Source organism: Bos mutus, chromosome 3, assembly GCF_027580195.1.
Source record: "Bos mutus isolate GX-2022 chromosome 3, NWIPB_WYAK_1.1, whole genome shotgun sequence".
NCBI lineage: Eukaryota > Metazoa > Chordata > Mammalia > Artiodactyla > Bovidae > Bos > Bos mutus.
This window is the reverse complement of record NC_091619.1, coordinates 44,415,808-44,437,391: the sequence shown is the minus strand read 5'-3', so window position 1 is coordinate 44,437,391 and position 21,584 is coordinate 44,415,808. Positions and strand designations below refer to the sequence as shown.

General features: G+C 38.4%; 1 protein-coding gene across 1 annotated transcript in view; it reads right to left on the bottom strand.

The window, feature by feature from the left end:
• Positions 1-21,584, bottom strand: part of DPYD (dihydropyrimidine dehydrogenase) — a 930,468-nt gene that overhangs the window by 397,881 nt on the left and 511,003 nt on the right. The window contains exon 14 of the mRNA XM_005888124.3: positions 4,866-5,030. Coding sequence (XP_005888186.1) covers positions 4,866-5,030 — 165 coding nt within the window. The remainder of the gene's footprint in view (positions 1-4,865; positions 5,031-21,584) is intronic.

Below are 21,584 nucleotides of genomic sequence, written 5' to 3'. Positions count from 1 at the left end.
CCTGCAAATAGGTTCATCACTGCTAACTTTCTAGTTTCCATAAATATGCATTAATATATAATAATAATGCATATTGATTTATGCATTAATCATAATGCATAATGCATAATCTGACTGACTTCACTCTGCATAACAAGCTCTAGATTCATCCACCTCACTACAACTGACTCAAACTAACTCTTTTTTTTAGGGCTGAGTAATATTCCATTGTATATATGTACTATATTGTCTTTATCCATTCATCTGTAGATGGACACTTAGGTTGCTTCCATGGTCTGGTTGTTGTAAACAGTGCTGCAATGAACACTGTTTCTTGGAGATCCTAATAGGCAACTAGAATTAGGAAATGCAAGAGATACATTCTTAATCTGAAGTCCTTACAACTCTTGAGAGAAAAATAGTAAATTCATGAACTTGGATGGAAAAAAATTTAGATCTTTATTTTCCCTAGACTCTCATTCAAATGTATCATTTCCTGTATTATGAAGCAACAAACCAGTGTAACACTATCAATACCTGTGACTTTGCACCAAAGGAAACCACACAGAATCATGTTGAGTTGTAGAGTTGCTGCAGATAGCTCAAGGTGGCATTTGAAGTCACCATTACATCGAGACTGCAGTAAGTATTAATCTGCCATTAGACTGTATTTTTAGTCTCTTACTAGAGTAATATATATTACTAATATTTTTTAACATAATTCAAGAATTTCATTTTAATATAATGGGAATATTTTATTACCTTGCAAATTTCGTTTTATGCACTCAAAATTGTATTCTGAAACGGGCTTTTAGGTTTCACCAGGGTGCCTACAGAGGTCATGGCACTCACACAAAGTTAAGAACTCTGTATTTAGAGGCTAGTAATCAGGAATGCATCTTCAGAATGCTGATGAAGGGCAACTTGAGTCATTTTGAACATAATGTGTGCAGTGCTGCTTTTTCAGTAATAAACTGAGAAAGGGCTTCAGTAGAAATTACATATCTTATAATAGAAGTATTACATACCATTGTTCTTCCTTCATTCATTTCTCTAACAAAGCCATCATTCCCTTTTCTACCTTCACCAGCCGAGTCACTGATAAATCCTTACCTTTTGCCTAACTCTCACTCTAACTGCCACAAACGATAGAAAATGTCAGTCTTTGCTTCCTAATTCAGTGCCTTCAGACAAAATGCAGCAGGAATTTGTTGGTAAAATTTTTTGTAAGCCTAAAATATATGATTTCTAAGGTTTTTGTAGTGAGAATGAAAGGATTCACTTAAAATTGATTTCTGTAAGCCTTAATTATACATTTCATAATAAGCATTGCAAAAATCTCAGCTTAGGGGGGAAAAAAAAACCCTTAGCAATAGATTGATTGATACAATTATCAGTGTGCCAAATTTAACTCACAGATAAATAAAAGGAAACCTTGAAAGCCAAGAAGAAATCTAGTATGTGTGTGTGTGTGTGTATGTGTGGGTGTGTGGGTGCTCATTCGCTCAGTCATGTCTAATTCTTTGTGACCTCATGGACTATAGCCCGCCAGGCTCCCCTGTCCATGGAATCTTCCAGGAAAGAATACTGGAGTGGGTTGCCATTTCCTACTACAGGGGATCTTTCTGACCCAGGGATCAAACCCATGTCTCTTGTGTCTCCTGCATTGGCAGGTGGGTTCTTTACCACTGTGCCACCAGGGAAGCCATATGAGTGTAGGCTTTGGTATAATTCTGTGACAGTCAAGAAACAAGCCCCTTACAAGACATTTCATCTATACATTCAAGACGTTCTTCCTGCTGTCTCCTCTACTCCATGGTCAACTGGTGCCTACTGTCTCTGGAAATAGAGATACTGGTTATGGGTGTTAGCTGACCTATAAGCCCCCCAACACAATTTCTTTTTCAAAAAAGTTAACCCTTGGTTAGAAGCTGCCACAATGGGTTGAATTATCCAATCCCTGTCATTAAAGGTGGCAGCCAGGCACTTGAGAATGATGTGGGAAAACTCCAGTGAGAGTGATAATTAAACTTGGAAAATGAAGGGTCACCTTCTTTCATTCAGCTCATTGGGTTTGGCATCAGAGTAATTCTAAAACAGTGGGGGATATTCTACTCTCAGCATGGCAATATCTAGGTGCACACACATTATTTCTATGGGTTCAAATGGGAATGCCATTTTAATTGTATTTAAAATGTTAACTTTAATATGGGGAGTAAAAATGTTAGAAATTAGTTCTAAGAATACAGAAAAAGAATAATGAGTGAAATCTAAATGGTGAAAGAATTAGAAACAAGAAAAGCATGTATTGTTTTCTCAGAAGAAGAAGCATTATAAGAGAAGAAAATTGTTTCCAGGGAAATTGAAAAGAACATTTAAATGCGTTCAAGTCTTTCTACTTGACTGTAGAATCACAAAGCAAGGGTTTTGTCTTAACTTTCTTATCTACTTACTGTCATTTCTTAGAGGCCATTATTATAATATCTTATTCCTGCTCAAAAGAGGGTAGAAAGTATCAGGTGAGCTTTAAGACAAGTTATTAATAAGAGTTATTGTCCAGAAAAAGGGTTTTTTAATTACATTGGTTCATCTAAATACTATTGAAGGAATATTTCATAATATTCTTATTTTGCATTAAATAAATAATACTGAGCTTTTAAGAGGACCTGAAATGATATTGCAATATAAGCAAGTATACTCTTGAACACTATTACTACAAAGGGCATAGATGCTAAAATCAAATTTCAAGTTCAAATTTTGGCATCACCATATAACAGCTGCGAGCCTTAGGCATGCTACCTAATGCCACATGCCTCAGTTTCCTCATCTGTGAAATGGGGAAAATAGTACTACCTATCTTATAAAGCTATTAGAAAATTAAATGAGTATTAAAATATATAAAGCATTTATAACCATATCTAGTACAGAGTGATTATTATATAAGTGCTTATTCTTACATAGGGTCATAGTGTCACAAAGAGTCAAACATGACTGAACCAACTAAGCATGCACTGCTGCTAAGTCGCTTCAGTCGTGTCCGACTCTGTGCGATCCCATAGGCGGCAGCCCATCAGGCTCCACTGTCCCTGGGATTCTCCAGGCAAGAACACTGGAGCGGGTTGCCATTTCCTTCTCCAATGCATGAAAGTGAAAAGTCAAAGTGAAGTCGCTTAATCATGTCTGACTCTTAGCGACCCCATGGACTGTAGCCCACCAGGCTCCTCCGTCCATGGGATTTTCCAGGCAAGAGTGCTGGAGTGGGGTGCCATTGCACACACACTTACTTATTACCATTATTATTTTATTTCATAAAACTGTAGATTATGTTTTAAAATATATTATTAATTATTTTTATGGATGAACACTTTTGTCCTTGGCATTATGAGAAGAGATTTCCAAAAGATGTGGATTCTTTAAAATGCAAATAGTCCAACAAAATTGTTACTAGAGTTGATTGTATAATGCTCATACTGATAATTGCAACATCAAGCTCCAAAATTAAAAAATTCCTAATAAGCAGAAGCTATTGATTTCAGATGGCCTTTATATAGTTTCTTTCACATCTGAAGGGTTGAACTGAGGAAGATAAATGGTATCTTATGTGATTATATTTTGTTTTAAGATAAGAGAGATTTTGGAAATAATTAGAGCTTTCTAAAACAGAAAAATAAACCTGATGAGCTAGGCCAATGTGTGATAGCTTAAGTCCCTTTGTAAAATTTTCTGATTTATCAGTTTGTGGGCAAATATCCACAGATTTCAATTAAATTATTTATTATTATTATTAGAATATTTGAAGTGTTCTCAAGGCAGTGGCACCACACTCCAGTACTCTTGCCTGGAAAATCCCATGGACGGAGGAGCCTGGTAGGCTCCAGTCCATGGGGTCGCTAAGAGTCGGACATGACTGGGTGACTTCACTTTCACTTTTCACTTTCATACATTGGAGAAGGAAATGGCAACCCACTCCAGTATTCTTGCCTGGAGAATCCCAGGGACAGAGGAACCTGGTGGGCTGCCGTCCATGGGGATGCACAGAGTCGGACACGACTGAAGCGACTTAGCAGCAGCATTTATCTTTAAAAGATCATCACAGAAAAATCTTTTTACAATGCAAACATTGCCCCAGACCTCAACATCAATTCACCACCAGCTCACTGAGAGAAAGAGAAAGAGAGAGAAATGTGTGTGTGGGTGCATGTGTGTGCACAGTGTAAGGGGCTAGGGGACAAGGAGGAGAATGAATGAATGACATTAAGGACAATCCTAACCAATATTGAAGAGAAAAATACTGTGGACTAAAAAATACCACAGGCAATATATAAAAATCCACCAAGAAACGAAATACTGTCTGGAAGCCTGATTTTACTATAATTTTTGTATATAGTACTTTAGAAAGAAAAAAAGGTTTTATAAAAACTAGTTTGCTCATTCAGAATAAAGGTGTTAAAATATTTGGTAAGTTATTTCCCACTGAAAAATATAAACTACATAAGAAATTCTGCATCTGCTTCAGCTTTATATTTAAAATGATTTACAGTCTGCAATTTCTTCCTAAGGTCATCACCTTCATAAATACTAGCCACATACAGTGAAAACCAACTCAATAAAATGAGTATTTCATTTCTCTTCCTCCTGCTTATATAGATACTTCTTCCATCTACATGGCACCCATTTATAACAAAGCCTTACATTGTGTGGATTTTTATGAGTTCTTTAGCATTTCTTTCTTTTTTATCTTTCTATGCATCAGCAAAGCAACTGGCAGATTCTTTAATAAAATATATTATACACATTAATATTTATAAGCCTACGAATTGGATGTTTAAATAAACATTCACCAACTTATGCCAATTCTTTTGTTTTAGGCGTTAAATCACACTTACATTGTCTGGAAAGTCGGCTTTTAGTTCAGTGACACTTTGACACCAATATGCAGCCGTTTTTTCACTGATGAGCTCAATATTCAGGAAAGAGCTTTGTCCAGGGCCATACATGGGGCCAGAGGTGGTCCCCCGGATGATTCTGGGTGAAACATTTGTCACTATATCCTGTTGAAAGAGTAAAGATATTAGGTCTCCTTTCTACAAAGAAAAACTGTTATCTTCATTCTATGCTCATTTCCATATGACAGCATTCTACCAAGTCCTGTCTCACATTTTTAATATATTTTAAATTACAGCTGAACATAAACTACTTAATGAAAAAGTAAAATATAATATTTGTTAGCTTTATTTAAATTACTTCCTATAATTGAAAGGTTAGGATGGTGGAAAAAATATATAAATTCATTTATATTGGTTTGTGGCATATACATTTTAATTTGTTTGCAATTAAATAATAAATAAAAACACATCAAGTAAAATGTCAAAATATTATTTCAGTCTATTTAATCTAAGTATCATTAGTGAGATTTTAACTCAAATAAGAGTTAATGTTTGCAAAGAAAATTTTTTTTTCCAGAAAGTAATTTCAATATAAATCAGCTAGAGTATATATTAGCACCACTGACTCACCAAACTTGAAAACACATTCTAACAAACTAGGTTGACTTACCTATATGATTCTAACTATAAATTTACATTCAGTAAGAACCAGTTTTTCCCAAAACTGAAATGAGGATATCAATAACTTCCTGATAACTATAAACAGTAAACAGTCAAATTAACTTGCTTGTTAAGTGTAATTAACAATCCATAACTGCTTCTAAAGCTGTATTAACAAAGAAGAGGAACATTCTTACATTACAAAAAACTAAAATGAAACAAAGAAGAAAAATGTTTCTTTAGCCAACTTCCAATTAAAATTAATTTTGAGTAAAGGTCATTTAGTTAAGGATTTATCAGAATTAGTCATTTAAGTACCCCTCCTCACCATCTTGTCACTTTTAGTGAGATAACATGAACCCCCATTAGTATATAGCAATTAAGGTCAATTTACATATTTTAATTAAGAACCACCCCATATAAAACAATTAGCGTAATAGGCATACTAACTGGATTTCATAACATTTGGACGTTTTTCCAACTAGATAGACAGGAAACCTTAATTAGCATTAATTAGTGCTGATCTGCATATGTTTGATAAGGCATACCCTTGCCACAAAAGATTATTTATTCCTGAATCTGCCAAATGCTACAGTTGCAGAGGATAAAAGGATTTTTCTACACATTGCATGTTAATTTCTGGCAATTTACATTCACTTTTACATTTGAATTAGTATATTATAAAATAAATGGTATAAATGTTACAATAAGCCGCCTTAAATATGTACGTTTTTACTTATAGGAATCCTGCCAGTTAATGTTTTACTAATTAAGCTATTTCACTTCTATTGTAACTGTAGGAACGTCAGCAGCCTTACTTTGATTTGCTGTTGTGAAACCATGTTACACAATCTTAACGGGTAAAATGACATGTAGAGTCACTCCAGGAAGCTCATGCCTAGTGAGTCCAATTTCTTTCTTGGCAAATGCTTAAATGTGTGGAGTGTATCTCTGCAGGTACCTTCTGTGCAGCTCATCCAGGTAGGGACTCTCAGGCTGTCGTGGTCTGAGAGGACAATTCTAGAAATGTTTCATTCAAATCAGGCTGATTTTCTCTCATATTTCAATTTTCAAGAGCCATCATTTTAAGCTTTGAGCTCCTCCTTTCCTCTGCTACCTCCTCTACTCTAATTTTTCGTAACCTTGATAAGGCCAATCTAGGTCACAGGCTGTGCTCAGCACAGGAGAATTCGACCAAGGAGGCAAATATATTCAGGACAAGAGTTCATATTCAGTTTATCAAGTCATGTTCCCTAGCCCTGGGTAGTTCCATAAATGAAAGACCACATGTTTTAAATGACTGTCTTATAATTTATTGGTTTGCGTTAAGGAGGAAAAATCTTTCCTCTATGCTTCTAGATTTTTCAGACTAGTCTAAGAATTAAACTGACATGAGATAGACTAATAGGAGAAAATGAAATTCACTTCATATATGCAGGAATTCCACATACGTGAGAGCGTCAGAGTCGCCACATACATGAGAGGTTCAGAGACAGAAAAGTTAAATGAAATATACATGCCATTCAGAGTTAAGGAAAGGAATGGGGGGACAGGGCTTCCAAGAACAGAAGGGTCATTATAGGTCAATAAGAAGAGTAAATATTTGGTAAGCAGATGCTTGCTTTGTTGTATAGACGGGGTCACTTTAGGTAAGTAACTCCTTTCTGGGAATAATTCCCAATTTAAATTATTCTGTGTAGTTAAGGGAGGGCAATGATTTCTCTTGAAGCTGAAGCATCTTGACTTCTTTTAGCTCAAAATAACGTTCATGTAAAAGTGACACATTTTGGGGAGGTTAATTCTGAACCCCTGCATCTGGAAGTGGCACTTTCTGCTTATTCAACAAAACTGACTCATGCTTTAGACTTGCTGCCTCTGCCCATTCTTTAGGACTTAGCTTAGACTTCAGTCTATTTAGGAATCCTTTCTGATCTCTCCAACACCATCACTTAATCTAATCTTATTCACACCATCGTCACAGTACATAACTTTCCCAATTGGTACTCTTAATACTCTATATTTGTATTGTCTATATTTTTGTCAGTACATTCCAGTAGAGTGTAAACTTGAAAGGAAGGAACTTTATCCTGTTTACTATTACATAACCAGCTTCTAGCCTAGCTTTTAATGTGTTCAAATAATTTTTTTCCATTGAAGTACAGCTGATTTATAATGCTGGGTTAGCTCTAAGTGTAGGGCAAAATGATTCTTTCGTGTGTGTGAGACCTTCCCAGGTGGTGCAATGGTAAAGAATCCTCCTGCCAATGCAGAAGTCACAGGAAACATGGGTTTTATCCCTGGGTCATGAAGAGTCCCCTCAAGTAGGAAAAGGCAACCTACTCCAGTATTATTGTTTGGAAAATTCTGTGGACAACATAGCCTGGGATGGTCCATGGGGTTGTAAAGAGTTGGACACAACCGAGTATGCATGCACAATGTGTGTATTTTTTTCAGATTTTTTTACATTATAGATTATTACAAAATGGTTTCTATGCAGTAGATTCTTGTTGTTTCAAATAATGTTTTAAGAAGGAACCCAGACTAAAACCCTAGGCCCTAGAATAGGATTTGTCCTGAGGCATGGGAACTATAAGGTATTCATTGTTGGCCTTATTCTGTTGGTGAACAAATGGGCTTGGACTTACATTCAGGAACTCATTCATTTGTGGCTTAAATAGGAAGATTCCCTGGAGGAGGGAATGGTAATCCACTCTAATATTCTTGCTTGGAGAATCTCATAGACAGAAGAGCCTGGGGGGCTACAGTCCACAGTATCGCAGAGTCAGACACTACTGAAGCGACTTAGCCTGCACACACACACTCTAGTCCATTTACTTGCTTACCCTGATCCCTCAGAGACACTTTCTCTGAAAAGAGTCCCCTACCCGACACTATGGCTACATCTTCATACCTGCAGGCAGTGATGTAGTTTGCTTAATACTCCACTTCTCCCCATCCTAGCCTACCGCAGAGCTTCAATGACACAAAGCATAATTGAACTTGACCACCCTGTAACTTCTAAGACCTTCTTGACCATTGAGCTTAAATTGCTGGATTTATCAGATCTCTAAGATCCAAATAGAATAAGCTCATTTATATATAAACTAACTCTTATGCTTTTCCAGTTCAAGTGGATAAGAATTCCTAAGAGATTTCTTCGGGTAAGGTCCTGATAAGAAGATGATTTCTTCCTATCAAGACCTAAACCAGCTATAGTTGCCTCTTGTATTTATTTGTGCCTAGGCTGTGCTCACATCTTCACAGACTGTGCAGAGATTTTTTTATATAATAAAATAAAAAGACATGAATAGAAGAATAACAGCTGTACTGAGAACGGAAAAACTCAATAGCCCAGAAATTTTAAGCCATATGCTATTTTACAGGATTCTTCCTAATGACAATTTTGCCAGAAACTCAAAACAGCCAAAAGGATCAATAAACTGTGACATTTAATGACAGTTAAGCAAATGCTTTTTTCTTCAAATATCCTGCCTCAGTGATACCTTAAAACCTCAAATTCTTCATTAGAGAATTTGTGTACTATGGGTTGAATTTATTGTTAATGTTGGAGTTGTTTCATTTTCCTCTTCTATAAACCAATGTTAAACTGTAATATACCATTTGAGGATTATCAATGATTTCCTTAACCAAGAATCAACAGGAAGTACAAGGCAAATCAAAGGGAAATTTTCTCTACTTCATGACACATATTGTTTATTCCTTTATGTTGATTTATGACTTAGCAGCTTGCCTAGGTGGCGCTAGAAGTAAAGAACTCGCCTGCCAATGCAGGAGATATAACAGACATGGGTTCAATACCGGGTTGGGAAAATTTCCCTGGAGAATGGAATGGCAACCCACTCCAATATTCTTGCCTGCAGAATGCTATGGACAGAGGAGCCCAGATGGCTACAGTTCATAGGGTTGCAAAGAGTCAGACATGACTGAAGCAAGTTAGCACACACATAAGAATAACTTATGACTGAACAACAATAGTGCTCCTCTAAATCGATCAGTTTTCTCTTTCCTTAACTCAAGCACAGAAGATCCTTAATAACTGCCCCAATTACAGCCATCTATTGTGTAGAACTCAACTATCCATGAATCAATTGTTACCATCACAGCAATTTAAAAATTCAGCATATGAATATTTCAAATTCATCTAAAGTGCCAAAATTCCAATATGGACACCCAATGATAAATCAGTAACATAAACTTTATTTTATTTTTGTTTTGCAAATGCAGTCATATATGCCATTGCTTTGTCGAAAACCTTCTCCACTGACTGAAGATTCAGACTTTTTGAATTAAATGAAAGATGAATGAAAACTTGGATACAATCAATAATCCGTAGTTATCTGATTAGAGTTAGAGCTTCAATAATTGGGCAATAACTAACTAAAGCATTTGACCTGGGAATACTAGAATGTATTATTTAATAAGATAATATTTTGCTTTAATATTTAATAGATGAATCATATTAGCATTGCAATGGAGTTAACAAAACAAAATAAACATATTAAAAAATCAGTTCAGTTCAGTTCAGTTGCTCAGTTGTGTCCGACTCTGCAATCCCATGGACTGCAGCACGCCAGACCTCTCTGTCCATCACCAACACCCACAGATTACTCAAACTCATGTCCATTGAGTCGGTGATGCCATCCAACCATCTCATCCTCTGTCCTCCCCTTCTCCTCTCATCTTCAATCTTTCCTGACATCAGGGTCTTTTCAAATGAGTCAGCTCTTCACATCAGGTGGCCAAAGTATTGGAGTTTTAGCTTCAACATCAGTCCTTCCAATGAAGATTCAGGACTGATTTCTTTTAGGATGGACTGGTTGGATCTCCTTGCAGTCCAAGGGACTCTCACTGTTCTTCAACATCACAGTTCAAAAGCATCAATTCCTCGGCGCTCAGCTTTCTTTACAGTCCAACTTTTACATCCATACATGACTATTGGAAAAACCATAGCCTTGACTAGACACACCTTTGTTGGCAAAGTAATGTCTCTGCTTTTGAATATGCTATCTAGGTTGGTCATAACTTTCCTTCCAAGGAGTAAGCGTCTTTTAATTTCATGGCTCCAGTCACCATCTGCAGTGATTTTGGAGCCCCAAAAAATAAAGTCTGACACTGTTTCCACTGTTTCCCCATCTATTTGCCATGAAGTGATGGGTCTGGATGCCATGATCTTTGTTTTTTGGATGTTGAGCTTTAAGCCAACTTTTTCACTCTCCTCTTTCACTTTCATCAAGAGCCTCTTTAGTTCTTCTTCAATTTCTGCCATAAGGGTGGACTCATCTGCATATCTGAGGTTACTGATATTTCTCCCGGAAATCTTGATTCCAGCTTCTGCTTCATCCAGCCCAGCGTTTCTCATGATGAACTCTGCATATAAATTAAATAAGCAGGGGGACAATACACAGCCTTGACATACTCCTTTTCCTATTTGGAACGAGTCTGTTGTTCCATGTCCAGTCTTAACTGTTGCTTCCTGATCTGCATACAGATTTCTCAAGAGGCAGGTCAGGTGGTTTGGTATTCCCATATCTTTCAGAATTTTCCACAATTTATTGTGATCCACACAATCAAAGGTTTTGGTATAGTCAATAAAGCAGAAATAGATATTTTTCTGGAACTCCCTTGCTTTTTTGATGATCCAATGGATGTTGGAAATTTGATTTCTGGTTCCTCTCCCTTTTCGAAATCCAGCTTGACCATCTGGAATTTCACAGTTCCTGTACTGTTGAAGCCTGGCTTGGAGAATTTTGAGCATTACTTTGCTAGTGTGTGAGATGAGTGCAATTGTGCAGTAGTTTGAGCCTTCTTTGGCATTGCCTTTCTTTGGGATTAGAATGAAAACTGACCTTTTCCAGATCTGTGACCACTGCTGAGTTTTCCAAATTTGCTGGCATATTGACAGCACTTTCACAGCATCATCTTTTAGAATCTGAAATAGCTCAACTGGAATTCCATCACCTCCACTAGCTTTGTTGGTAATGATGCTTCCTAAGGCCCACTTGACTTCACATTCCAGGATGTCTGGCTCTAGGTCAGTGAGCACACCATCATGATTATCTGGGTCATGAAGATCTTTTTTGTACAGTTCTGTGTATTCTTTTCTTTTTTTTTTTTAATTTTTCTTTATTTTTTAACTTCACAATATTGTATTGGTTTTGTGTATTTTTAACACCTCTTTTTTAATATCTTCTGCTTCTCTTAGGTCCATACCATTTATGTCCTTAATTGAGCCTGTCTTTGCATGAAATGTTCCCTTGGTATCTCTAATTTTGTTGAAGAGATCATTAGTCTTTCCCGTTCTATTGTTTTCCTCTATTTCTTTGCACTGATCATTGAGGAAGGCTTTCTTATCTCTCCTTGCTATTCTTTGGAACTCTGCATTCAAATGGGTATATCTTTCCTTTTCTCCTTTGTTTCTGGCTTCTCTTCTTTTCACAGTTATTTGTAAGGCCTCCTCAGACAGCCATTTTGCTTTTTTGCATTTATTTTTCTTGTGGATGGTGTTGCTCCCTGTCTCCTGTACAATGTCACGAACCTCCGTCCATACTTCATCAGGCACTCTGTCTATCAGATCTAGTCCCTTAAATCTATTTTTCATTTCCACTGTATAATCATTAGGGATTTGATTTAGGTCATACCTGAACGGTCTAGTGGTTTTGCCTACTTTCTTCAACTTAAGTTTGAATTTGGCAATAAGGAGTTCATGATCTGAGCCACAGTCAGCTCCCGGTCTTGTTTTTGCTGACTGTATAGAGCTTCTCCATCTTTGTCTGCAAAGAATATCATCAATCTGATTTCAGTGTCGGCCATCTGGTGATGTCCATGTGTAGAGTCTTCTCTTGTGTTGTTGGAAGAGGGTGTTTGCTATGACCAGTGCATTTTCTTGGCAGAACTCTATTGGCTTTTCCCCTGCTTCGTTCTGTACTCCAAGGTCAAATTTGCCTGTTACTCCAGGTAGCTCTTGACTTCTTACCTTTGCATTCCTGACCCCTATAATGAAGAGAACATCTTTTTTGGGTGTTAGTTCTAGAAGGTCTTGTAGGTCTTCATAGAACTGTTCAACCTCAGCTTCTTCAGCATTACTGGTCAGGGCATAGGCTTGGATTACTGTGATATTGAATGGTTTGCTTTGGAAACAAACAGAGATCATTCTGTTGTTTTTGAGACTGCACCCAAGTACTGCATTTTGGACTCTTTTGTAGACTATGATGGCTATTCCATTTCTTCTAAGGGATTCTTGCCCACAATAGTAGATATAATGGTCATCTGAGTTAAATTCACCCATTCCGGTCCATTTTAGTTCGCTGATTCCTAAAATGTCTATGTTCACTCTTGCCATCTCCTTTTGACCACCTCCAATTTGCCTTGATTCATGGACCTAACATTCCAGTTCCCTTGCAATATTGCTCTTTACAGCATCAGACCTTATTTCTATTACCAGACACATGCACAACTGGATGATGTTTTTGCTTTGGCTCCATCTCTTCATTCTTTCTGGAGTTGTTCCTCCACTGATCTCCAGTAGCATATTGGGCACCTAACAACCTGGGGAGTTCATCTTTCAGTGTCCTATCTTTTTGCCTTTTCATACTGTTCATGGGGTTCTCAAGGCAGGAATACTGAAGTGGTTTGCCATTCCCTTCTCCAGTGGACCACATTTTGTCAGAACTCTCCACCACGAACCATCTGCCTTGGGTGGCCCTACATGGCATGGGTCATAGTTTCAGTGAGTTAGACAAGGTTGTGGTCCATGTGATTATATTGGTTGGTTTTCTGTGATTGTGGCTTTCAGTCTGTCTGCCCCCTGATGGAGAAGGATAAGAGGCTTATGAAAGCTTCCTGATGGGATAGACTGACTGAGGGGCATCCTGGTTCTTGTTTTGATGAGCAGGGCTGTTGATGGGTGGAGCTGTGTTCCCTCTGTGCTATTGACCTGGGGCCAAACTATGGTGGAGGTACTGAAGATAATGGTGACCTTCCTCAAAGGATCCCACGCATGTACTGCTACAGTCCTTGCCCCCAACCCTGCAGCAGGCCACCATTGACCCACGCCTTCCCCAGAGACTCCTGAACACCCACAGGCAAGTCTCCTGTGGGGTCACTGTCCCTTTCTCCTGGGTCCTGGTACACAAGGTTCTGTTGTGCCCTCCAAGAATCCTTTCCCCAGTCCTATGTAAGTTCTAGTACCTCTATGATGGGGTTAATGGCGACCTCCTCCAAGAGGACTTATGCCATACCCACAGTCTGAGCCCCTATCCCTGTGGCAGACCACTGCTGACCTGTACCTCCACAGGAGATGCTCAAACACAGTTCTGTCTTGGTCTCTGTGGGGTCCCTGGGTCCTGGTGTGCACAAGGTTTGTTTGAGCCCTCTGAGCATCTCTGGTGGGAATGGGGTTTGATTCTAAACGTGAATTCGCCCCTCCTGTCATCCTGTTGGGGCTTCTCCTTTGCCCTTGGACATGAGGTATCTCCTCACAGCTGCTCCAGTGCCTACCATCTTACTGGGGTTTCTCTGACCTTGGACATGGGGTATCTCCATACGACCAGCAAAGCACTTATGATTTCCCTGGTGGTTCAGTCAGTTAAACGTCTGCTTACAACATGGGAGACCCAGGTTCAATCCCTGGGTTGGGAAGATCCCCTGGAGAAGGAAATGGCAACCCTCTCCAGTACTCTTGCCTGGAGAATCTCATGGATGGAGGAGCCTGGTGGGCTATAGTCCATGGGGTTGCAAAGAGTCAGACACGACTGAGCAACTTCACTTTCTTTTCACTTTATTCAAAAATAAAACAGATAAAAGTTTATTTTCTATAAAAAAAAAAAAAAAAGATGAATTACCATAGTTCTTGTGTTTGGCCCATTAGAAATATTCAATTTTTTTAAAAAATTGATATTTATTGATAAGATAGCATTAGGTGATATCTCTGTTTCATGTGATACTGTAATTACCATTATAAAATGGAGTGCTAGTGACCTCTTAATATTCAGAGTGATGATAGTGATTTTTCAGTACTAGTAAGGAGATTTAAATGGTAAACAGGCTGATTATATTTGTTTGCTTAAGATCATTTACTTGACCTTTCTTATGCTTAAAAAAAAAAACTATGCTGTTTCCATGGTTACTGCTGGAGTAAGATAATCACAATGGACTCAATGAAATTGAAAAGGAAACTTTTCAGAGATGATTTGGTAAAAACTAAAAGAATTGGCATCCAAAAATGGTAGATTAAAATGAAAAACAAAATTTGCAGAGTGAACTGCAGCTATCATACTACAACAAATGAATTTTTAAAAATATGTTAAGTGAAAAAGCAAGATATAAAATATATATATATATATATACTATGATACCTAAAACATGCTTCTGTGATGAAATATAAAAAGTAACTCAGAGAATAACTTAAAACAATTACCACTATTACTTTTTGGAGTAAGTTGGGGGAGAAATTAGGGGGTGGAGGAGCAACAGAGGCTTTCTACAAACATTCATAATATGTAATTTTAAAGAAGATTTATTCCTGAACTGCAGAAACACATGGCAGAATAAGAAATTTGCTTAATGAATTTTTTGATAGCATAGTGAATATTGTTATAAGCTATTGATAAAACTTTATTGGTTTACCTAGAAACCTGTAACATAAATCTTAGGTATGTTTATTCTTTTTTAATTTCCAAGAGTCTGCTGTGAATTGGTTGTTTTTTAATCCAAAAAAGTTTTATTTGGTTGTAATAGTTAGAATTTCAAAAATGTCATGCACTACAGGAAAAAAATGTCCTTTAAAGTATATCTATCACTTTCTATACAAGTGGGATTTAACTATACATTATTCCATAAAGCATAGACTCACTTTATAGATAAATCTAATGACAAACATCCTGTTACATAATATGATTCCATCATTATAAATCTGGCATACTGCTACCCTGGGAATAGCAAAACATAAAATAAAATTCAACAGTGGCCCAGTTTCCAGTGCAACTCCACTATTATGAAAGAATTCTCTAACATTTTATTTTCTTCATGAACTTAGTTTATTAATATTTGATTAGTCCCTGAAATAAACTTTATAATGGTCAGAATAATTTCCATTTTGTTGTTTTGGATGAGTGACATGAATAGGATGAGAATTTGTTTTTAATACGTCAATTTTCCATCCTAGTATCTTGTACAAAGCACTCAAAACCTGAATTAGTGACATATACCCATTTGTCATCAGGAACTTTGAATCTGTCTATCCACATGGTTAAACACAGTAAACAAGATCAACAATGTTTTCCTAAAAACACAAAACAATTTATCAGAGAAATAGTGGTGTTGAAAATGCAGAAACAATAATAGTTTAGACTTTTATAGCACAGATATTTCACATAGATCATTTATTTGATCTTTGCAACTCTATCACCATGCAGTTAATGCTACAGTCAGGGCTTAGAGAAATTAAAGTGACTTGCCCACTGTTGCACAGTTCTAGTGAGCATTAGAAATGAGACTAGAATCTAGCTGTATTTATGTTATATGAGTAATAAAATTATTAGTGATTTAATGTTTATGTATATGATAATAATTAGGACTGACTTTGCTGCTGCTAAGTCACTTCAGTCGTGTCCGACTCTGTGCGACCCCATAGATGGCAGCCCACAAGGCTCCCCCATCCCTGGGATTCTCCAGTCAAGAACACTGGAGTGGGTTGCCATTTCCTTCTCCAATGCATGAAAGTGAAAAGTGAAAGTGAAGTCGCTCAGTCGTGTCCGACTCCCAGCGACCCCATGGACTGCAGCCCAAAAGGCTCCTCCATCCATGGGATTTTCCAGGCAAGAGTACTGGAGTGGGGTGCCATTGCCTTCTCCGAAGTACTGACTTTAGTTGCAAGAAATATAAATTGACTTAACTTATATTTTAAAAGTGGGATGTGGCATGTGTGCTTTAAAGAAAAGGAATATATCACATAATGCCAGAAAGGATATTCAGTTAGGAATTGACTCTCTGTCTCTTCTCTGCTTCAATTTGTATATCTGTTCATTCTTTTTCTTTCCTACAGATGGCTTCTTCTATCTCAGTTCTAATGACAGAACACAAGTCTGTGACAGGACTTAGGTTATAAGTTGTACGTATAGTCTCTCCCCCAAACTGGTAAACTCTCAGGTCGACCAACCATGGTGGCAGAGACTCTGATGTGTTTCACTTGGGTCTGAGAGTCCCTGTTTGTATAGTTAACTTTATCCAGTAAGATGGAGGGCTCCCCAGGTGGCGTTAGTGGTAAAGAAACCACCTACCAATGCAGGAGACATAAGAGACTCAGGTTTGATCCCTGGGTCAGGAAGATTTCCTGGATGAAGGCATGGCAACCCACTTCAGTATTCTTGCCTGGAGGATCCCACAGACAGAGGAGCCTGGCGGGCTACAGTAAACACAGTCACGAAGAGTTGGACGCAACTGAAGTGACTTACACACATGGCACAGTAGAACTGACTAAGATTCACATACATGCTCAGGGCTTCTCTTGTAGCTCAGTCGGTAAAGAATCTGCCTGCAGTGCGGGACACCGAGGTTCGATCCCTGGGTTGGGAGGATCCCCTGGAGAAGGAAATGGTGACCCACTCCAGTATCCTTGCCTGGAAAATCTTATGGACAGAGGAGCCTACTGGGCTAGAATCCATGGAGTCGAAAAAAGTCGGGCATGACTAAGTGACTAACACTTCAGTTCAGTTCAGTTCACTTGCTCAGTCATGTCCGACTCTTTGCAAACCCATGGACTGCAGCACGGCAGGCCTCCCTGTCCATCAACAACTCCCAGAGTTTACTCAAACTCACGGTCATTGAGCTAGTGATCCCATCCAGCCACCTCATCCTTTGTCATCCCCTTCTCCTCCTGCCTTCAATCTTTCCCAGCATCAGCGTCCTTTCAAATGAGTCAGTGCTTCGCATCAGGTGGCCAAAGTATTTGAGTTTAAGCTTCAACATCACTCCTTCCAATGAATATTCAGGACTGATTTCCTTTAGGATGGACTGGTTGGATCTCCTTGCAGTTCAAGGGACTCTCAAAAGTCTTCTCATCCATACATGACTACTGGAAAAATTATAGCCTTGACTAAATGGAACTTTGTTGGCAAAGTAATGTCTCTGCTTTTTAATATGCTATCTAGGTTGGTCATAACTTTCCTTCCAAGGAGTAATCTTCTTTTAATTTCATGGCTGCAATCACCATCTGCAGTGATTTTGGAGCCCCCAAAAATAAAGTCTGCCACTGTTTTCAATGTTTCTCCATCTATCTGCCATGAAGTGATGGATCCGGATGTCATGATCTTTGTTTTCTGAATGTTGAGCTTTAAGCCAGCTTTTTCACTCTCCTCTTTCACTTTCATCAAGAGGCTCTTTAGTTCTTCTTCAATTTCTGCCATAAGGGAGGAGTCATCTGTGTTATCTGAGGTTATTGATATTTCTCCCAGAAATCTTGATTCCAGCTTCTGCTTCATGCAGCCCAGTGTTTCTCATGATGTACTCTGCATAGAAGTTAAATAAGCAGGGTTTCAATACACAGCCTTGACATACTCCTTTTTGTATTTGGAACCAGCCTGTTGTTCCATGTTCAGTTCTAACTGTTGCTTCTTGACCTGCATATAGATTTCTCAGAAGGCAGGTCAGGTGGTCTGGTACTCCCATCTCTTTCAGAATTTTCCACAGTTTATTGTGATCCACACAGTGAAAGGCTTTGACACAGTCAATAAAGGAGAAATAGATGTTTTTCTGGAACTCTCTTGCTTTTGTGATGATCCAGCAGATGTTGGCAATTTGATCTCTGGTTCCTCTGCCTTTTCTAAAATCAACTTGAATATCTGGAAGTTCATGGTTCCCGTACTGTTGAAGCCTGGCTTGGAGAATTTTAAGCATCACTTTACTAGCATGTGAGATAAGTGCAATTGTGTGGTAGTTTGAGCATTCTTTGGCATTGCCTTTCTTTGGGATTGGAATGAAAACTGACCTTTTCCAGTCTTTTTGGCCACTGCTGAGTTTTCCAAATTTGCTGGCATATTGAGTGCAGCACTTTCACAGCATCATCTTTTAGGACTGAAAAAGCTCAACTGGAATTCCATCACCTCCACTTTGTTCGTAGTGATGCTTTCTAAGGCCCACTTGACTTCACATTCCAGGATGTCTGGCTCTAGGTGAGTGATCACACCATCGTGATTATCTGGGTCGTGAAGATCTTTTTTATACAGTTCTTCTGTGTGTTCTTGTCACTACTTCTTAATATCTTCTGCTTCTGTTAGGTCCATACCATTTCTGTCCTTTATGGAGCCCATCTTTGCATAAAATGTTCCCTTGGTATCTCTAATTTTCTTGAAGAGATCTCTAGTCTTTCGCATTCTATTGTTTTCCTCTATTTCTTTGCGCTGATCATTGAGGAAGGCTTTCTTATCTCTACTTGCTCTTCTTTGGAACTCTGCATTCAAATGGGTATATCTTTCCTTTTCTCCTTTGCTTTTTTCACTTCTCTTCTTTTCACAGCTATTTGTAAGGCCTCCTCAGACTGCCATTTTGCTTCTTTGCATTTCTTTTTCTTGAGCATGGTGTTGCTCCCTGTCTCCTGTACAATGTCATGAACCTCCGTCCATAGTTCATCAGATACTCTGTCTTTTTTACTTACTTACACATAGATGCTCATGTAACCAAACATGGAGTAACTGAGAGTTGAACAAGTAATCTTAAACAAGTCTTTTACAGTACGACTAGTTCACGTTAGAAAGAAGTTACGATATGGGCATTGATAAAGCCTCATTAAATAGGAAAAAGACAAATTTATTATCATTTAGTGAACTTAAACTTTCCAAAGTCTTGAATCAATCATGATAATCCGTTTCTTATTCCTGTGGCCCCAAATGTTGCAAGTACAAAATTCTAAGAACCTTGAAACCCTCTCATGTTTTAGACCACACTGGTAATTCTGTATTTTCAATGCCATATGTGCTGAAGACTGCCAACAAAAAATGGCCTAGAGTGCATTTAGTCTCAATCTTGGGTTGGACCGAACGGACTGAATGGCTGCTCTATGTAAGGAGGGTAAGAGAGTGGAAGGAGCAAGAAGAAAAGCAAACAAACAACAACGGTGCACTGTGCGATAGAATAATTAGGGAGACAGTTTAGAACCTTATCAGGCTTTAAAAGGGGGCACGGTGGTAAAAGTGTCCACCTGCTAAAAGAATTCACCTGCCAATGCAGGAGGCCCAAGAGATGAGGTTTCGATTCCTGGGTCAGGAAGATCCCCCAGAGTAGGAAATGGCAACCTACTCAAGTATTCTTGCCTGGAATATTCCATAGACAGAGGAGCCTGGAGGGCTATAGTCCATGGGGTCACAAAGAATCAGACAAAACTGAGCGACTGTGCAGGTGAGCAAGCTTAAAAAGGGAAATGATAAGTGGAAACTAAATATTCTGAATGTATATGTCTAGGAAGGAATCTTACTCATATCCTCTATAGGGCATACCTGGGTCAAATGTCTTTCACCTCCTGAATAGTGTCAGACATCTAGAGGATTTGGTTTCTCACACTACACAAGCATGACAATTCATTTTTTTAATTTAGCCATGTTTGATAGGTAAAATTCTAGGTCCCAGACTTGTTTAGCCTTTTGTCTTTCTTCTTGCCCCTTTTCAAGGAGTTTATAACTTTGCAAACAGGACATTGAAAAATAATTTGGTTTGCTCTTTGAATTTTTCATCTATCAAAATAGTTTCACTATATCACAGATATGTTGTAAGATATTATATGGAATGATAGAGCACATGCCTGATATGTGGTATCTGATAAATATTTATTCATTCATCACTTTACCAACTCTGGAGACTAACTAGAAATTGTGAAAGTTCAAGCAATTGGCCTTAACTAGTGCACAAGCTCGGAGAAGGCAATGGCACCCCACTCCAGTACTCTTGCCTGGAAAATCCCATGGACAGAGGAGCCTGGTAGGCTGCAGTCCATGGGGTCGCTAAGAGTCGGACATGACTGAGCGACTTCACTTTCACTTTTCACTTTCATGCACTGGAGAAGGAACACTTCAGTGTTCTTGCCTGGAGAATCCCAGGGACGCCGGAGCCTGGTGGGCTGCCCGGTCACACAGAGTCGGGCATGACTGAAGTGACTTAGCAGCAGCAGCAGCCGCAGTGCACAAGCTGAAGCTGGGTACGAAACAGGAAATGAGGATATAGGAAGACTGCATAGAGTTGGGTCAGCTTAAAGAGTCGTGAGTGACTGTTTTAAAGAGTCTAAAATTCTTCATGCAGGCTTTGAGAATCTTTTGTGTTTTGTCTCCTATTCAAGTTAGTAATACCAATAGCTCACAGCAGCTGTGCATTCACAGAGGTAAGTTTTACAAAAAACAGATGAAGAGCTTTTTCAGTGCTGATATCAGATGGATTAGAACGTGATTAATCAACACACAGACTGATTAAATTATTGGGTTCACTGTTCAGATAAGAGGTTTTGGATACACTCTGCCAAACTGTAATTAACTTAGAAATTTCTGCTGGCCTGCTCATAAGATGATCATGTGATATGCTTTGAAGAAATCTTTTAGAGCCCAAAACAGCAGCTGTGAAGGTGTAAGCATGAGTCAGTTCTCTAATAATTGTTAAACATCTTCAAGTATTAGAGCAGAATTTTCACTAAAACTGATAAACATTAAAAAGGCTCTACTTTGTACAAAACTTGTATAAATAATGTGGTCTTACTCTAGAAGCCACTGTAAATGAAATGACTATTACTTAAAGAAGGGGGCATCCAAAAGAATCAGACAGGAGTTCTCCATTTTTGCATTATAATTAACAAGATATTGAGAGAAAACCCTCACAACACAGGACACTTAAAAAGACTGGACATGGTACCAAAAAAACAAAACCAAGAGATGCACAACCATCCCTGTGTCAAAACAAGGAGGTTTCTCAAAGATCAGAAATGACAACCCAGCAGAGATCCACCAGGCAAACCAGTTGTAGGGTGATATTTGCCCTCAAGGTGTCTGCCAGTCCCAAGTGGCCTAG